This window comes from Eublepharis macularius, chromosome 2 (assembly GCF_028583425.1).
Source record: "Eublepharis macularius isolate TG4126 chromosome 2, MPM_Emac_v1.0, whole genome shotgun sequence".
In the NCBI taxonomy this organism is placed as follows: Eukaryota; Metazoa; Chordata; class Lepidosauria; order Squamata; family Eublepharidae; genus Eublepharis; species Eublepharis macularius.
Window position 1 is genome coordinate 47072545 of NC_072791.1, and position 20602 is coordinate 47093146.

A 20602-nucleotide genomic window follows, 5' to 3' on the forward strand; every position below is an offset into this window, starting at 1 on the left:
AAATATTATATCAACATAACAAGAGCTATAATATAATTAATACCATTAAATTAATAAAGAATAAATAACATATGGTTGTTGTGGGTTTTCCGGGCTGTATTGCCGTGGTCTTGGCATTGTAATTCCTGACGTTTCGCCAGCAGCTGTGGCTGGCATCTTCAGAGGTGTAGCACCAAAAGACAGAGATCTCTGTCTTTTGGTGCTACACCTCTGAAGATGCCAGCCACAGCTGCTGGCGAAACGTCAGGAACTACAATGCCAAGACCACGGCAATACAGCCCGGAAAACCCACAACAACCATCGTTCTCCAGCCGTGAAAGCCTTCGACAATACAATAAATAACATAATTGTTAAATTATCCTTTATTCAGAATTAAACTAGAAAGATGAAGAGAAACATGACAAAAACTTCAGTTTATATTTGTCTCAAATGTTTCTGGAGAAAATGCTTTATTACAGTGTGTGGTATAATTTTCAAAGATGCAGTACACTGTATGTACATAATAATAGCATTCGATTTATATACCGCCTTTCAGGACAACTTAATGGCCACTCAGAGTGGTTTACAAAGTATGTCATAATTATCTCCACAACAAAACACCCTGTGAGGTGGGTGGGGCTGAGAGAGCTCCAGAGAACTGTGACTAGCCCAAGGTCACCCAGCTGGCTTCAAGTGGAGGAGTCGGGAATCAAACCTGGCTCTCCAGATTAGAGTCCCGCGCTCTTAGCCGCTACGCCAAACTGGCAAGCATACATGTGCATGCTCTTTGTAGACAAGTGCACAAACGTAATCCGACTACGATAGGAGCAATCTAATCAGAATTTGGCTGGTATTAACAAAAAGTACATTCTTTTCAATCAGAAAAAAGTATTGTAAAAACGTTCTCATTTAGGGAAAATGCCAGTCGATACTGATGTATTAAGTAATTTGAATTTGATGCCTTATAGTGATTCTGATCCTTCATTCATTGAGGAAACACAGACATTTTCTAGAGCTATTGGCCTCGCTTTGTTTTGCAGTTTATGTTTCATTTAAGAAGATCTCCATTCTTGCAAGTGTTCAACAACAGTCCTGATGAAAGTTCTTATTATCGCCATCATTTCATGCGACAAGATCTAACTCAGTCACTTATAATGGTTCAGCCAATCCTTTATGCCTACTCGTTCAATGGACCTCCAGAGGTATGGTGTCATTTAACCTGCAACGAGAAAAATAAACATGCATTGCTGCTGTTTTATTTCTGTTCTGTCCCAAATGTAAAGTTCAGTGCTGGCAACATCTTCAAACAGTTCAAATTAAGATAAAAATCAAGTAAAATAGTCCCACATGCATTTAATTTTTCCATCAAGTGCCAGGCCAAATATTTGTACTGATTCCAGAAGATACTTAAATTAGGGAGAAAGTCTCAAGAAGGTCTCCTGAATGCATCTGCTATTTAAAGGTCAGGCATAATGGTGGATGTAAGGTAACTTTAAAGCTTTGTTCTTGAGTCAGGGATGGGGACAGCCCATCAATAACTTCTGAAACTTACCTGGATTACAGGGGTTACTAAAGTTTATTAGGGATGTGTGTTTATTAAAGTTTTGTAAAATGAGCTGAAATACCCAATTTATTTGAAGAACAAATACATTTTATTCCTCCTTTTCTTTGCCATGCCATTATTTACTACACTGTGAGCTGTATGCTGTGGCTAGGCAGGCAGTGAGTCAAACAGTAGTTGGGAAGACAGTCCCACCCCCCATTTTTCACACATTGGATGGTGCAGAACCATGTGGAAAGGAAGAGATGATTGAACAGGAAGAGATTTTTCTTCTCACTGTCAGCTTGTTAGCCCACCTTACTGCAGCAGTAACCAACAGAATGTTAGTGCTGAGTTGGATATGAGTGGGGAAAGGAAGGAAAGGAGGTAGAAGGCAGAGGAGAAGAAGGGCTTGTCCACTGAAACAAAGCTGAATACAAACAAGCATGTAAGAATTTTTTTTTTAAAAAACTGCACATCATTAACATTTATTGATTTTTGCCTTAATTCAGAATAGGTTAACTTGTCCTCATTTGCCCTTATTCTTGCCAAACAGTTGAATAAGTAGTGATGGTGAATTCAAAATGAGAATACCACTTTATAGATATCACATTTGCACTACACTGAAGGAAAATTTTAACAGTAATTGTTTCTGACAGTAATGTAATTTCTGAAATGTAACGAACACAACTGAATCTTTAAAAATAATTGAATTTCTTTTCTGCTTATGTAATTAAAATATTTCCTCTCTTTATATTAGCCTGTTCTCTTAGATAGCAGCAGTATTCTGCCTGATCGCATTCTTCTCATGGATACTTTTTTCCAGATCCTTATTTATCATGGAGAGGTAAGATCAAATGACCTTTGGCTCCAAATTCGACCCTTTGGACATATTTTATTTATCATGGATAATTACTGTGATCTATAAAGCTCTTCAAGGTCATAGGCAGGCTTCTGGCAGCAGTTCCTTATACTGTATCAGAGGCTATTTCTAAACTGTTCAGTTATGAGAATGAGTTGATCGTTTGGTGTTGCTTTTACAATATCCTGCTCTTTAAATTGCTCAGGCCATAATCGCAGATGAATATTTTGAAGTGCATAAATCCTGATTAGATGGGGAACTGGCAATTTGCCCGCTCTATGGTCATGGAAGATGTTGTTATTGTCAGTACAAGCTCATGAAATGTTTTAGCTTGGTATTAGGCAATTCTATGACTATAGGCCACACAAAAATTCCAAGTGTTGTGCACTTTATTTTTTTAGGATGAATCAAAATATCACATCATGATGTACAGGCTTTGTTGTGATATTTTAGTTGGTCCAGATAAAAAGGGTATTATGCAAGTTTTGTCTTTGAAAGTTTATTATGGTTGTCCATCAAAGAAAATAGGTTAGGTATAATGAAAGAGAGATACATCTGTCTTTGAGACGTAAAGAACTATTGCTTGAAACAGATTCTCATATGATACAGTTGTTATTCAGGCTGTAATAGAGTATCTTAAGTAATAGCACACTCTCAATATCAACTTAAAATAGTGTCATGATTAGGGGTGTGGACTAACTCTCCCCCTCATATTATTTGGATTTAGGTATCTGGAATACCATGTACATTCAGTATTTTGGATATTAGAGTCCAAAAATACCGATGTAATATTCCGATCTGGGTTTTATTTGGGAATCTTAATATATTTGGTTCCATTATTCCCTATGGAGGAACCTATCCAGGAGGCTGTGGGGGACCCTGTTTTTTGTGCAAACTCCTCCAAAATTACAGAGAACCCAGCCTTTCCTGTCTACTACCAACACCCTAAGTTTCAAAAAGATTGGACCAAGGGGTCTAAGTCTGTGGGCCCCTGAACAAGGTGCCCTGAGTTCCCTATGGGGGAAAATTCCAAGGCTTTCCAGGGCAAAGAAACCTTAACCAGACTCCAAACACACAGGGGCAACCCCTGCCCAAAAGCTAGCCCCAATGCAAGATGAACTGAGAAAGCCCAGCAGAACCAATGCCAAACCAGAGAATCCCAGGAGATACAAAATGAAGCAAGGGACACTGTTGCAAGCCCAATGAAACCACTGTCACTCACAGAACCCAGGGCCAGTGTGATAACAGAACAGAACCAAGTACCAACTTCAAATGCCCAGAAGAACCACCAACCTTGCTCAAGCACAGCCAGCCAGTCCTGGCAATGGCAAGCAAGTTAGAACACATTTACTAACTTAGTAGAAGATCTCTCTCTTATAGAAGGCTTCAGAAAGTGAAAAGCGGGGATAAATTTGTGTAACCCAAGTTCTCCTCTCTCTGCAGCCTATGCTGTCACTCACTGGCTCAGAAGAACCTATAGACAGAGTTGCAGAAACTGCCCTTCATCCCTTGTGTTCGTGTTCCCTCCCACCCCTGTAAACACAACACAATGGCATGTGCACTAGCGTCATTTTTCTGAGGGTTTTGTTTCTACTTATTTTAAAGTATTGGCACATACATGGTGTAAATTCCCTAACATCTCTCTTCTTGTTCCAGTGGCAAGAGAGCAACATCTTGGTGCTGCTTTTCTTAATTTTCTGCACTGAATTGTGTCACAATCCAATGATGGTTTTGGCTGGGCTAGTGTTTTTTTGGTAGGGGGTGATTCCAAGTTGAAAATGTGGATTTTATATGATATGCCAATTGGATAAACTTCCTGCAGGTTTTCTACCTAAGTTTTAAGTTTTGGGAAGAGCACTTTTCTAACATAGACGGAGAGAGGATGCAGGCATAAGGGGAATGTACTCATTTCACTCACTCTCAAAAGACTGGAGTTGGAAAATTAAAGAATGGCAAGTTGACCATCAGAAAGACCACCTGTTCAACTCTCCAGGGCTGCAGGCGAATGCGATGAAGGCTGATGATGTTGCCTGTGTGGGAGAAGACGCGCTCACTCTGCATGATTGTCAGAGGGCATGAGAGGAGCCTCTGAGTCACACGAGAGAGGTCTGGCAAGACCCTTCTTTTTTGGCCCAGTAGCTCGGAGGACAGATGGTACACAACTCGTAGGGCTCTGAGAGGCAGTCCCTGACTATTGCCTCTGCTGAATCCTGGCTTGTGTACCTCGTGTGTCCAGAGGAGCTGAGTGCATCCCCCGTGGCATCCATCTCCAGAGACATCTGGGAGATGGCTGTGGGGGAACCCTGCTGAGAAGGGGATATGCAGGAAGTATCAGAGCGCCTTTCCCTGTCCTTCTCTTCTGCTGGCAGGGTGCCTCTCTTGGCCTGCATATGCTGCATCCACTGAAAGAGCACCCCAAAACACTACTGCAGGCAACAACAACAGCTGTTCAGAAAAACAACAGCAACTTTTAAATATATAATAACAACAATACAGCTCTTTAAATAACCAAACACCAACAAGCAAAAAAACCCCGCAGCAAATATCACACACACACCAACCACAGAAAACAAGCAAAAGAACCCTCCACAGCAGCACCAACCAAGAACAGAACACAAGAAAGAAACACCCCCTGCAACGGCAATCAAACACCACCCATAGAACACAAGCAAAAAACAATCTTCAGTGAACTTCCCAGCAAGAACCATTTAAATATTAAATGAAAAAATCCAACATTCAGCCCCCCGCCCCAAGCAAACAACTTCCACCAAGGTAATAAGATTATAAAGAAAGATTTAAATGGGGAAAAATCAGTACAAAAACAAACTAAAGAAAAGCACTACCAAATACATTTTTAAACAGCAGAAAACTAAATTCAAAAGTCCCCCTCTCTAACAGGGCAAAGAATTAAAACAACCATAACCATGGAGCTGTAGCAACCCAAAAGCAGTGCACCACCCCAACCCCCCCACAAAGAAAAAAAGACAGACTTTTAAAAGAAAGTTTAAAAAGAAAGAAAAAGCTTGCCCCTTTCTCTTACTCCCCTCCTCAAACCAACACCCCCCCCCCCCAAACTAGGAATGACCTAACGACATCTCAAACCAAGCAGCAGTTCCTCAGGTGGTTGGTTCTCCAGGCATGCAGGAGTTCTTCAGGTGGTCCAAGTAGGCCCCAAAGTAATCCAAAAGACACAGAATCCAAAATGCTGTGCTAATCCAAAAGGCAGACTCCCAGAGCAGCCAGAGGCCAAGATCACTCAACAGCACACTCCAGAAATTTCACTCTAAAATAGAGTTTGCTCTAAGCAAGGCTTTATTTTATGTTGTTGCAAGAATTTGGAAAAGGCTGTCCTGTCAAAGACTCCTTGTGATTGGCCAACACCATATCCCATTGGTCACTCACTCTCTCACTCCCCCTCCCTCCTGCTTCACGCCCCCTCTCCCTGCTGTCTGCTTTGGGAGAAAGTCAGGGAAAAACAAGCCAGTCAGCTTTAAAATGGCTGGTGCAGTGATTCCCAGATAAACTCAAATAATTCTGGATTATTTGAAAATCCAATATTTGGCATATTTGGATTTATCTGAGTATGCTGAATATACCTGAATAATACAGGAAAGGTATTATTTGGGTATATATTCAGCTCGGAATACTGAATTGCACACCCCTAGTCATGATCAGTACTAAAATATTTGACTTTTTCATAAGATTTCTCAGTTTTGTTTTATTTCATTAAAAAAGCTGTAAACTATTGCCTTGTAGACCATAGCTCAATGGCGGAAGTCAGGCTACCAGGACATGCCTGAGTATGAAAACTTCCGCCATTTGCTTCAAGCTCCAGCAGATGACGCACAGGAAATTCTCCATTCCAGATTTCCAATGCCACGATACATTGATACAGAACATGGGGGTAGTCAGGTAAATAAATGTTTTGCTTTATAGAATCATGTCGGTATAACTTATCTTGTAGTGATCTTGCCTTGATAAATTTTTATGTCATACCTATGAAAGGCATATGAACTGTGAGTCTCCACCTGGCACACTGAACTAAAGGTGTGTTCTTGTATTGGACTGCAGATGCAAGAGTAGGTTTAAGCAGCCATTGCATGTTCCTGGCCTTGGGCTAGTTTCACTTCTCTGAGTGATTTGGACAGACCACAACATTCTTTTTTCAACTGTTTGTACAGATGATATACCTTCTCCTATGCTCCACACAGGAGCACTTCATCAAGTTGGAATCTCAAGTCATACTACTGCTACTTGGGAACATGTCAGTCCACTGTATATGACAGTGTAAACCCATTTATACTTCTCCTTTGATATTTAAAAGAATAATGATTTGAAGATGTCATGTATTATAACTCCAAATTTGTTGCCTAATGAGGATTCCTTTGTTATAATTTTCATTTTATCGTTTTTTTAATGTGAAGCTTTATCGCTGTTTTGCCATCTTTCAGTTGGCATCTCATAATTTGTGTGGATGATTAAAAATAGGAATCATCATCAACCTGAAAACTCCATTGAACATTCTGTGCTAGGGGTGGGCATTGTATGAAGGGCTGTATTAGAAATGCATTGTGTGTTGGAAGACCATACTATGCCTGGTGAACCTGCTGCTGTTCTAGGATTCTGGAAAGTGTGGATTTCCAGCCCTTGAAAATAATTGTATCATTAATTGAAAGTTTAATGAAAACAAAAAGGTTTAAAAATATTTTTAAAGAAAAGATAACCAGAATTGTCAGCCTGTAGGCTACATAGTTACTCCCTTAGGGAAGCATGCAACCTGCAGGTTATATAATGATTACCCTCATTCAGTGAAACTGATACATTTAAGCTATAAAAGTAATAACTTGAACCGTTTTAATGATTCCTTAGGGGAATAACCTTCTTCTCTTTTTATCAAAGGCTCGTTTTCTTCTTTCGAAAGTAAATCCTTCCCAGACTCATAACAATATGTATGCTTGGGGACAGGTAAGTTTTCATATGATTAATCAAAACTCAGATAATTGAAAGGATGTTAATTTTTTGTTCCTGCATTTTTTTTCAAAGTGGTGATTCCTGATAAAAATCAATTGTTAAATAACACCAACAGTTCACTATTCCGATTATGGAAATAACTTTATTGATGTTTTGAAATCCCTAGAAATAAATAATCCTCATGTATGATCTAGAAATGCTAAGTTTGCCATGTGAGTCAAAACTTTAATTTACTTATAGTTAGGCAGATGGGATGGCAATCATTCTTCAGTTCTTCATTGTATTAAAAGCAGAAAGTACCAGTTTTGCCAAGGAAGCTGGAGATATGATAAAGACCACCAAAAGCTTGTATAATGTTTGATTGTCTTAGTATTTGATGACAAATTACACAACTATATGGGGAAAATACATCACGTAGTCTTGACAGGTAAAGCTTGTGCCCCCAGTTTTGGAAGCTGTGTATCTTCAGTGGGGACAAACAAGCTATTTTTTTTCTTTTTTTAGTACAAAACAAAAACAGACAAAAAACAAATTAAAAAAGCAAACAAAAAAAAGAAAACAGTGCTGTCTATGAAAGCACTATTGGTAATTCTATACATAAGTATCTATAAAAGGGTTCCAAATATCTAAACATTAGCTATGTCTATCAAACATGCTTATGAGCATTCTTGGAGCATCTGACTAGTCTGTGTTGATAGCACTCTGTTACCATAGTGGGGCATTGGTCTGACCCAGCATGTCAGTTTTAATGTAAAATGAACTTTGGGGCATACCATTTGCAGCTGATACTTTGCTAAATCATTAAAATGGTAGGGCTTCCCATTGATGCACCTTGGTTATCACACAAGAAGTTCTGGAAAACTTAAGAGGTAGTTTTCCATAATGAATGTGACCTAATATTTACCCTTCACCAATAGGAATCTGGGGCACCTATTCTTACGGATGATGTCAGCCTGCAAGTCTTCATGGACCATTTGAAGAAATTGGCTGTATCAAGTGCTGCCTGAAGGGGTGTGGAATGGAACAGATGTAGACAAGCTGAAACTGCATTTCAGCTTTATTTCCCATTATATGTAATTGTAAAACAAATGCTCTGATGTATGCAAGCTGCCTAGCTACATTTTAAAAAATGTAGTTCTCAATTGAACATTCATTGTCAAGGCCCAAATACAAACTGTAATTCTGAAAATTAAATTGGGATACAGTTAGAGAGGAATAAATCCTGTTGGTTGCCATGTTGTTTCAATTTGTTGTAGTCCATTGATTATAACTTTGTATTATCTTTTATAATGGTGTGGAAAATATTACTCTGACATGTACTGCAAGACATGGTAAATGTTATAAAGAAGATCCATTGTCAATACTGGGCTTTCATGATTTACCTTGTGGAATACTCACATTTATTCCTTTTGGCTGGAGAACAAAAAAATTACAAAATGTTATACCTTCAACTTTCTGAGGTGTTCTAAAATATTTATTTTCTGCAGTAACCAGCAATATGTTGATGTTTTTGAAAAACTTTTTTTTTGTTAGAAGACCCTTCCACTATTTGTATTTGAAGAAGCAGAAACTGAATTGTCTGCTTCAAGACTGGGTAACTGGACAATCTTCTAGATAATATTTGGCCAAGCCTGTAATTGCTACAATTAATCAAACCTGAGTGCTTTCAAACAGAAATCCTAATAAAATCCTATACCTGCACTTTTGTCTCAGCTGAGGAAAACACTACATACAGTATAGCATAATAAACAAAAAACATGATACTGATACAAGTTTCCACAAGTAAAGTACACTTTTATATTAGCCATATAATGATATGACACTGTGGTGTTTTGTTTTGTTCTGATTCTGTTCTGTTATCAATTATGCAGGTTGCAATTCTTGTTGAAACAGTGTTATATAGTATATGGTATAATTGTAATAAATCTAGTTAATACTCTTCTTTGTGCCTTTTTTTCTTGTAAACAAATGTTTACCTTTTATTATTAAAAATTTTTTATATAGAGAAGATGCTTGCATAAAAACTTTTTCTATATAAACAAATTCAGTAACAACTTCTCAGTCAGTAAAATCCTCTTGGTTAATCCCTACCTATATACGCAGCCTGGCTAATATTATGGCCTGGCTGTAGTATGTTATCAATATATCTAATTCTCAACATGGCCAAATTTATGGACACTTAAAGTCAGACATTAGAGCCATGGACAGACAAGACAGATCTTTCTACAAATCTGAAGCCCTAGGTTTGCATGAAAATCTGAAATCTAAAAAAAGCAAAAAACGAATGTTTAACCCTCCACTCAAATAATAGGAGCATCTATAGCTTAAAAAAAAGAATGTCCTCAGTGGCTGTTGCTAGGCAACTATATTATCATCAACAGCCTTCAAATCTTGTTTCTGTCAGTTAAGGTGGTGTGTGTGTGTGTGTGCGCGCGCGCTTTCCAGGCCTGTTTAGCCTTTGAGGGAGGACTAGGCCTGACAGCAACTGTTGGGTGACATTATACCACATGGCTCACCTAGACTCGGCTACTTGCTACTGTTCAGTCGCAGCCATCTCACAAAAGCCAGTGTGTTGAAGTGGCTAGAGTTTCAGACTAGGATTTGGGAGGCCCAGGTTCGAATTTTTACTGTCATGGAAGCTCGTTGGGTGATCTTGGGCCAGTTACATATTCTCAGCCTAACTTGCCTCACTAGGCTTTTGTGACAAAAAATGGAGGAGAAGAGAATGATCTAAGTTTCTTTCAGTCCTCATTGTTGAGAAAAGTGGAGTGTAAACAAAATAAATAGTAAATATAGCTGAAGATTGGGCACAGATGAAAGGTTGGTTGGTTGGTGCATGGGAAGGGGAGAAGGGAGCAAGGAAAGGTGAGCATATGGGGGTTGCAAGGAGGAAAGAACGAGATAAAAATGGTAGGAAGGGGATATAAGCGGAAATGAAGTGGCCCCTGCAAGTCTGTGAGGATTCCCTGTCAGGCAATTGCGTCTAACTGGCACCACACAACAGGTCCTGGTCAAGTGACTGGCACTGCACAACTCAGCCAAAGTTTTCTCGGAGAGGATGCCAGTGGGAGGGAAGGAGGGAAAGCTGAAGGCAGGAAGTCAGGTAAAGGTAGGTTAACGAGTGAGTAGAAAGGAGAGAAGGAAGCGGGAAAATGGAAGAGACTAGGGACTTGCAGGAAAGAGAAAGAGGAAATAGGGAGGAGAAAATGAGATTCCTCTCTCTTGCAAGTCCTTGCTGGTCTCCCACTTATTCATTCCTAAAAGTTTAAACAATCATCTGATCTGGGGAAATGATCCTACTCTTTCTTTTCGACCAGGTCAGTCCTATTAAAAAATAGTAATACGGGGATAGTGTTGGATGAACCCTAAAATAATACATGGAGGGCACAAAATCACTTAGACTGTGTGCTTCATACAGGACACCTTATACAAGATGGTGACCAAGCTCTTATTAAAATCAAAAAGAGTCCAGTAGCACCTTTAAGACTAACCAATTTTATTTTATTGTAGCATAAGCTTTCGAGAATCAAGTTCTCTTCATCAGATGCCTGATCCGAACATCTGATGAAGAGAACTTGATTCTCGAAAGCTTATGCTACAATAAAATAAAATTGGTTAGTCTTAAAGGTGCTACTGGACTCTTTTTGATTTTGCTACTACAGACTAACACGGCTAACTCCTCTGGATCTAAGCTCTTATTAAGTTACCAAATGCTGTTCCTGGAGTCTTAGTCCAGAGCGTGACCCCTTGGTAGCCTTTAGAGCTGAGGTCTGATTGTATGATCTCTTTACAACATGGAGGGGAATCAGTATCATTTATTCACTATCACAAAGCATTCCTTAGCCTTTGAGGAGGCATCAATTCAATCTTTGTACTTCCATGTATGTTTCAGAAGTACTGTCTTAGTTACAAGTTCCAGGGCTGAGACCTAGATTGAAAAGAAATTTCCTAGTGAACCTGGGTCAGATTTTAAGACCCTTTTGTGGGTACTTTGTATGGCAACAATAGGCTGGCTTCTCTTGCTTCTTGTCCTGTTCAGCAGACCTAATTGTTTTAAAAGAAATTATTAGATTAGACCACTATCCCCAGTTGACAATGAGGCTCATTGTGTATTTTATTGTGAGGTTGGTTTAATGTACATGGAACTGAGAGACAACAGGAATTTGAAATGGTACATCTCTGTTTACTGCTCCTATCATTCTAGTGAATTTGCATTGTGTTGGAATGGTAGAGGAGGGATGATGAAGCTGAACACAACTCTTTGTCACTGTTGTAATGCTGCTTTAGTTGCCTTATATTTGATTGTATATTATGGATACATGCATGTACACACACACACTCTGTATTTATGATCTATAAATCTACTAAAGTGGTTTTAGAGTACTGAGTTGCACAATAGCAAATCATAAGCCAATGAAGCTGGGATTCTTAGACTAATGCAGGCTACATTCCATTAATTTAAAAGAATGAAACATACTTCAAATACTTCAATTTAATGTGCTTGTGGGGCAACAGGTATGTCTTACTTGTTTAGGTTCCTTTATCAATGGGTTACAAAATTACAAAGAACACAGCTACAATAGTTGCATTCCAATCTTGTGAATGTTTACACTGAATTAAGTCGTACTGTATGTTGTTCAGTAAGATTTGTCCCGAGGTAAGGGTGCAGAAGATTGTAGCCTTTGTAGGATTCTTTCTGGTCAGGTCTCTTGTATACCTCAAGAGGGCAGTAGCAGCTTACTACACTGCATATCTGTTATGATCCAGGCCATAGGCATGATGTAATTCTAGTCAGTGATTTTTTTTTATTAAAATGGAATCATTATTAGACTCTACATTTTAATTTTAAATGCCAGAAATACAATTTTTCTTCTTTGTTTTTTCGATTTTTGGTTCAGCTGAAGAACACAAGTTCAAATACTGTTAATAGTGATTATATTTTGTAGTGTTACGTTAGCTTTGTATGATGTCAGTTTAACTTCCCATCTGTGGCTGGAATTCCATGCATTGAAATAGCTCTCGAGACATAACCATGTTCAGCTCAAATGATATTAGGAGATCTGAACAGAGGTTATGGAGATAAGCAAAATCTTCTCAGACTTTCCCTATATCCTATGGCATTATAAGGACTAACGCCAGTACAGAATGTAGAGGAATGTCTTGGGAAACTATTTAATAGTCAGTGTACTAAATCTTTACATTGATGAGAAGTATATACTGGATCTATGCCAGCTTATATTCCAGCCTGAGCTTGGCACTGAAACTGCTTTTGTGTTTATGACAAGATTTTTGCTTTGCTTGGAAACAAGGAAGGGAAATTATTCAGTCATTTTAGGTCTCTCTTTGGTCTTTAAAGTAATTGATCATAAAGTGTTGATGATATTTTTCTGGGGCCTGAATAACCTAAGTTATTACTCTTGTTATTTCTACATGGTCCCTGTGCATCACTCTGATGGGCTCAGAGCAACAATTTGGAAATTTCTAGAGCAAGCTTTTAGCCATGAATTCTATTTCCCTCAGAAAAGCTGTCTCGGACTCTGCATGCTCTATGGATAGGAATTGCACTTTCCTACTCAGTTTCCCTTTGCCAGCTGTATCATGACCTGTGTTTCCTTACCGTGGGCATGCATGTTCAGAGGATAGAACTAGACATTACAAATAGTTTTGTGATGTTTTTAAACTTTAAAAAATGCAGCTGTTGAAGCTTCCTCACTTTTCCCCCACCTTTGGAAATTGTTTTTTCTCCCTCCAGCTCCTTTCAGCTCTATTGGGAGAAAAAGGTATGTGGATGTATCTTTTATCCAGTGGTGGTAAAAAGCAGCTTGTGAAGGGAGGGGATCTGCAGAAGAAAAATGGGTCCAAGGTACGATTTCAGTGGGCATGTAACACATCTTAAAAACTATTAAAACCAAACAAAAACACATCATTTAAACACCTAAAACCAAGCTCAAATACAAATACAAAAAACAACAATTAAAATAGTGTGGGAAGGAGAGATCACTGAGAGAACACCAAATAAAACAAAAAAGTCTTCACTTGCTGGAGAAAGATGGCAATAGAAAGGGACAGATGAGTCTCTCTCAGGAAAGAGTTTCAGAGTTTTGTTGCCATGACTGAGAAGGTCCTCTCTTGGGTTGCCACCAACCTGTCAGGCTATGGATTACAGGCTGACCCCTGTACCATTCCAGCAAGAATCCAGGCTCTTGGTTAAAAGGTTTTATTCAGGAATCGGGTCATTTTCACAGATATGTCCATAGGGTTATTCAGAAGCAAGGTAAGCAACTAAGCAGTGAAAACAGGTTGACAGGAATGGCAACGTGGAAAAATCATTCCTCTTAAAGAATACAATTACTCCTTTCCCCCCTCCCATCAGCAAAACATAACTTTTGGCGCGAACCCGTCTTGGGAACTTCTCACATATTTTAACTACCACGTCTAAGACATTGAGAAAGCAGGAAATTAAAGTTGAAACAGTAATTCATGGGAGCAGGCAGTGTATAAGGTCAGAAGCACTGAAAGTTTCAAAACTGTTAGATAAGACACCTGCAACTTCAGTAAGCCGGTGAAAGCAAAGCAGTTATGGCATTGGCAATATGGCATCAAGGTACAGCATGAAACACTGATTCAGAATAACAGGTCAGCATCAAATAATGGCATGGATGGGGCACAGACATGACACAACCTAATCTCAGAAGGCCAAAATACTTGAAGCAGGGCTTTGGAAAATGCAGAGGTTAGTTAGGTTCATAAGGGAATAGGTGGTCCTTCAGATGTGTTGGTCCCAAGCCATAAAGGGCTTTGAAGGTCAACACAACAGCATTCTGAATTGTGCCTGAAAAACAGACTGGAAATAAGTGTAGGTAGGCCAAAACTAAGATGACATGGTCCGTATGACAGTCAACATCCTGCCTGAAGCGTTCTGCACCGATTGGTTTCCAGACACTTTTCAAGGACAGCCCCACATAGAGTGCGCTGCAGTAATTTAATCTAGATGTAACCAAAGTAGGCATCACAGTGGCCAGATATTTTCTGCCCAGGAAAGTCATAGCTGGCTAACCAATCAAAACTGGCAAAGGGCTAGCGATGTTGGCTCCCCACCCCCAGCTGCTCCCCTCCCCACTCACCTGGCCAAAGCATGTGGCAAAATGGCATGCTTGTGCTCTACTGGCTCTTCTGGTGTAATATGAAAGCAATGGTGTAATGTTTTTCATGAAAGTAAGTTTTTATATTTTATTTCTGCTGGTCAATGTGGGATTTTAAATATTTGCTTACTGTGCGTTTAAATGCAGGCCTCTAATGTAAGAGGGGGTGGTGGTGGTCTGGATGCCTGATTGAAGTGTGCTGTGATTGGATGATAGCTGTACCCTAGGGGGTGGAGTAAACTGCATTTTTAGTCAGAGTGCTGAGGGAAAGTATTCATTCTGTCAAGTTCAATGAATCTGTGTGGAAGTCTGAGAAATTCTGTCTTAAGACCAACTGTGTATGAGCCTGGGTCAGTCTGTATGTATCTCAGAGAGAGGTTATTAGCTTAGGCAAGTTGTGTGGAAAAGCCTGAGTGAATCTATATCTATGTGAATAAGAGAAGTGTTTATTCTGTTAGTGAAGATCTGTGTAGAAAATTAGTTTTTGTGACTGGGTCTGTAAATATACCTATAAGAAAATAACTATTTTTGAAACCACTAAGCTTATGAACCTATTCTGAAACTAATGTGTTCCTGTACTTATAAATATATTCTACCTTTGGGTAAGCAAAAAAACCCTCCCCTTTTCCCCCACCTCATAGCCATCCCCCACATGCTAACCATTCTGTCATACTATCATCTATAACAAAGTCTTCCTATAATACCATTTAAACAGAAGAAGGCAAAAAGCCTTTGGTGACTACAAGAACCTTATGGGAAGCAGCAATATATAGGTCATACAAATGGGGCAAAACGCCACAGGTGGTGCTAGCAATGGGATTCAAACTCCAAAGAAAAGGTGTAAAGTAGAGAATACATAAAGCTATGTGTGTGTGGAGAGAAAAAGGAGTGTTGGCTGTTACCAAGGCCCTCCTGAGGTAAAAGTTTAAGATAATGTAAGGAGAAGTTTTAAAAAGGTCACAAGGCAAGGGTAGGTTAAAAACAAAAACATTACAAATGGGGTCTCAGTGGGGCTGATTCTTTAGGAACTGGCCAAAAACACAGCGAAAACACTATGTTTTGGGTTGATTCCAGCCCACATCTGCTCCAAAATTACCTCCAGGCATTGTTTCTTTTATTCATTTATTTATAGTTCGCCTTTCTCACTGAGACCCAAAGTGGATTACACAGTGTTTCTACATTCTCCCTTGGATTGACTGGAGGTGTAAGATAGAGCTGAGTGTCATCTGCATATTGGTGACAGCACAGCCCAAATGTCCTGATGACTTCATCCAGCAGCCCCATGTAGATGTTGAACAGAATATGGGATAAGAGTCTTGCAGGATCCTGTTGGCCAAAGGTCAAGGATCTGAACAGCAGTCCCCTGGCACCACCTTTTGAAATTTACCCTCCAGGTAGGATTGGAACCACCACAAAATGGTGCCTCCCAGAAGGATACTATGATTGATGATATTGAAAGTTGTGGAGAGATCCAAGGGAATCAAATGAGTTGCACTCCCTCTGTCCATATCCTGGCACTGGTTATCCACTAGGGTAACCAAGGCTTTTTTAGTCCCATAGTTAGGCCTGAAACCAGATTGGAAAGATTTCAGCAACTTGAAGTTGTTCAGCTACCACCTATTCAATCACTTTGCTCAAGAATGTGACTGGTTGATAGTTACTGAAATCTTCTGAGTCCAGGGTAGGCTTCTTTAGTAGTGAATGCACTACAATCTTTTTCAAGGCTGGGGTGATCACCCCTCCCCCCATTCAAGGAGGCATTAACTACCTCTCAGGTCCACATCCCCTGGCAAATTTAAGCAGCCAGGAAAGACAAGATTCATATGAGCAGGAGGAATGGCTGCATGTCTTTTTATTGCTGGAGTGTATAATTTATTCCTTCATAACACCAGGACAATTGCTTACTGTACTGCATGCAGCTCCCACAAGGCATAGTTGTGCATTATGCACTGGCTCCCTTCATTGTCTTCTGTGCACAGATCAGTGTATGGATTTTGACCTCTCTGCATAACATAATCTTGTCAGGGTCTGTATAGCTGTGCCATTAAGGTATGTACCCTATTCATATGGACTTGGCTTAATCTCGAAATGAAAATTTCCAAATGGATAAGAAGCTAAAACATAATACTCCAGGTATTACTATGGTTGAAAATAAGAAAGTGGAACTGATTGATGTGGCAATCCAGGTGACAGTTGAATTGATGAAAAAGAGACTGAAAAGATGATAAAATATCAAGATCTAAGATTTGAAGTTCGACGTCTCTGAGAGAAACATACAACGGTTATTCCAGTAGTGATAAGAATGTTAGGTGCAATTCCAAATGGACTAATAAACGCCTAGCTGATATAGGCATAGACAGGATAACAATTGGTCAGTTGCAAACAGCCACATTACTTGGAGCATGCCACATACTAAGGTGATACCTGACTGATAACAAGATTCTTGGATAAAATTGGAGATGGACCAAAAATTCCAGCTCAAACATCTGGCAGACTGTGGAAAATAGACAGGCAACAACAACAACAAGTATTAGTACGAGTGTTTACTGCTTTTAAACATCAATTTTCTGCCAATAGAGTTTATAATTTAAAATACCACCCTCCCCCCCACCTCAAAGTTACAATAATGCAACAAAAAGGATCATTCTCTCAGATTATTGGTGGTGGCCTTTTCAGGAGTTGATGGCATGAGCTCCCTGGCCTGGATTTCTCCTCTCCTCCACAAAAAGATTCAAAGCTTCCTTCTCCTTAAAGACAAATATCTCCTGCTATTCTGGCTGTAATGCATATATAACCACAACAACAACATTCGATTTATATACCACCCTTCAGGACAACTTAATGCCCACTTAGAGCAGTTTACAAAGTATGTTATTATTATCCCTACACCAATCACTCTGCAAGGTTGGTGGGGCTCAGAGAGCTCTGGCAGAGCTCTGACTGACCCAAGGTCACCCAGATGACTTCAAGCGGAGGAGTGGGGAATCAAACCTGGTTCTCCAGATTAGAGTCCTGCTGCTCTTAACCACTATACGAAACTGAATTGTGAGCATGCTGAGTAGAAGCAAGCCTGGTCATTATTTCAAGGGAAAGGAGCTTACACTGTTTACAACTAAGAATGTCATGTGGCTATGGCTTCTGCTCAGATTTCCGTGATAAGAAAAGCCTCAAGGCAACTTTTGGAGCTAAAACACTATATTATCCATTATCAGCCATCCAATGCTGTACCTGTCAGTCAGGCAAGTCAGCCTGCCTGCCATAACTGTGAATGCATATCTACTGAAGGGAGATGGGCTTTTTTCCTGTAGTGAGGATTTTGGCCCCACTTGACGTCCCATACATTTTTTGGCAAGCTTCGGAAGGGAAACACAGCTCCCCAGCCTTCCATTTCACATAGGGATCATGGTCCCACAGCCATCTTATGCCCAACACCAGGGGGAACTTGGTGGCCGGGCTGACCACAAAAGTCCTTTCCTCCCAATGTCCCCCCCATTCCCACTGAGGCGGTCTTGGTTTCGTAATTAGGGGAGTCCCCTTCATCACAATACCATCCATCTGTTCGAACACTAGGGGATCAGGTAGCTTTGACACCTCCAGCCCCAACCCCATCAAGAGTGCAGGGGCAATCAAGTCTCTGCTGCACCTCGAGTCAATTAAGGCCCTTACCCTGATGTTCGTCCCTCTCCATGGGTTTAACAAGGTGACTACTATGAAAAACAACACTCCCTTAGGTCTCACCCTTTGTGGCACCGGGACTTCTGCAACCCGCCGGCTGGTGCCCTTCACAGCAGGTCTCCGCCATTTCCGATTGGTGATTTCGGTTCCTCTTTGTTGTCCAACAAGAGCTCTTCATTCATAGTGTCCCTTCCTTCCTCTGGTGCCGTGGCCACTGCAGCGGCTTCCTTCCTGGAAGTAGGTTGGGGTTGCCCCATCGAGCACCTTTCCAGTAGCTTCCTCAGCTTTGGCTCCAACTCCGGGCGGCGCTCATCTTCACCCGGACACTCAGCAGCAAAGTGGCCCGCTTCTCCGCACAACAGCCAGAGGGAGGAAGTGGTAGACATGATGTTTTCCCCCGCCCAGTTGGGAGAGGCCATGATTACCAGAAACCAAGTGGCAAAGGCAAACCTCCTTTCCCCCTCCCCCCCCCCCCAGAGTGGGAAGAGAAAATTAAGGCGGAACTGGAAAAGGAGGGGGGCAATCAGCCTGGAGACTTAGAAAAGGGAGAAAATGATTGTTGTTATAAGAACAACAAACTGTATATCCCGCCGGGACTATGGGGAGAGATATTGAAACACTGTCATGATACCAAGTTGGTTGGGCATCTGGGTTATTTAAAAACACTGCATTTAATACAAAGACAGTTTTGGTGGCCAGGAATGTGGAAGGATGTGTCACAATGTGTCCACATGTCAGACTTGTTTAATGGGCAAAAAGAGGGGGAGGGAACCTCCAGGACTACTACAACCTCTGGAACGCGCCCCCGACCCTGGTCTGTAGTATCCATGGACTTCATCACTGATCTCCCACCGAGCAAAGGGAAAACAGTGATTTTGGTGGTGGTGGATTTGTTTTCCAAACAAGCCCATTTCGTTCCATGCTCTAAGTTGCCAACAGCCAAAAAGTTGGCCACATTGTTCATGCAGCATGTAGTAAGACTCCATTCATTTCCTGACAAAGTAATATTGGATCAGGGCCCACAATTCGTTGCCAAGTTTTGGCAGGAGCTGATGGAAGTAACAGGCATGACTCAAGGGCTGAGTTCAACATATCATCCTGAGACCGATGGGCAATCTGAAAGGGTTAATCAAGTCCCATAGCAATTTTTAAGGTGTTACATTAATTATCAACAAGATGATTGGACTGATTTTCTTGCATTTCCAGAATATTATTACAATAATAGCATTCATAGCTCTATGGGAGCATGCCCATTCAAGATCACACAGGGCTTTGAAGGCAAACCCTTGCCGTTTGTGAAAGACCCCTGCCCGAGAGGGGTGGGGGATCTCAGTACTTGGTGGAACTCTATCACGGAACAGTGGGATCTAATAACAAAAACCCTGGAAAGAGCCAAACAGGATTACAAAAAACATGCAGACCATAAACGCTCCCCCCCCACCCCGCCGGATCTGAAACCTGGAGATGAGGTTTAGGTGTCCACAAAAAAATCTCAAGGGCGAACAACTGAGCAAAAAGTTGGTATGGAAGTACATTGGACCTTATAAAATCCTCGAAGTAATAATACCTGGCACCCGAAATTTGGAGTCCCCCCTCCCTATGGTGAATGGACAATCTCATCATGAAGTGGAAGATGTGTTGGACTCAAAATGGTGAAGAGGAAAATTATTTTACTTGATAAATGGAAGTTCTTTCACCAGGGTCAAAATGAGTGGGTTCAAGCTAAAGATGTAAAAGCTAAAAGACTCATCAAAGCTTTTCACAAACGTTATCCGGAGAAACTGAGGTAAGGTGACTCTGTTATAGATGTAGGTTTTTTTGGGGGGGGGGTAATGTCTGGAAGGCAAGCCAGCCTGCCTGCCATGACTGAATGCATGTCTACTGGAGGGGGGGGCAGGGCGGGGCAGGAGATGGGCTTTCTTCCTGTAGTGTAGCATTCTACCTTCACTGTACTTGGCTATGCTTTGCTAAGAGGTCTTATCAGTACAGCTGGAAACGTGTGGGAACCAATTGTGAGAAATTCAGCTTTGCATCTTTTTCAGGACTTTTGCTGACTTCAACTGACTTGTTTGGACTGGGGGGAGGGGGACTGGGGTATAACCTCTCCGGGAAGACTTTACTTCAGCATTGTAGGCAATCTCTATCTATCAGTGCCCTTCTAGGGAGTTTTATCTGAATAAAGACCTTTAACTCATACAAACGTGTTGGATGAAGTGGAGAGTCTGAGAGAATTCCCTAGCCAGGCCTGACAGTACCCATCATTGATTTTTCTTTCAGTGGAGTGCTGGTTTGGCGGAAATATACCAATGTGGTTTTCCTATTCTTGTTTTTGAAGTATTCAAAAATACTAAGAGCATGGGGTGTATCACCAAGGAGAAAGCATTGTCAGTGCTCTGTGAGAGCAGAGTGTTTGAGAGAACAGGACATTGACAA

The 20602-nt window shown here is 40.7% G+C and overlaps 1 protein-coding gene across 1 annotated transcript in view; it reads left to right on the forward strand.

Annotated features, from left to right (window-relative positions):
• The window catches only part of SEC23A (SEC23 homolog A, COPII coat complex component), a 37268-nt gene extending 27977 nt beyond the window's left edge, over window positions 1-9291 (forward strand). Inside the window, exons 16-20 of the mRNA XM_054971953.1 lie at window positions 1020-1181; window positions 2280-2366; window positions 6138-6293; window positions 7281-7346; window positions 8270-9291. Coding sequence (XP_054827928.1) covers window positions 1020-1181; window positions 2280-2366; window positions 6138-6293; window positions 7281-7346; window positions 8270-8359 — 561 coding nt within the window. The 3' untranslated portion in view covers window positions 8360-9291. The remainder of the gene's footprint in view (window positions 1-1019; window positions 1182-2279; window positions 2367-6137; window positions 6294-7280; window positions 7347-8269) is intronic.
• The last annotated feature ends 11311 nt before the right edge of the window (window positions 9292-20602 follow it).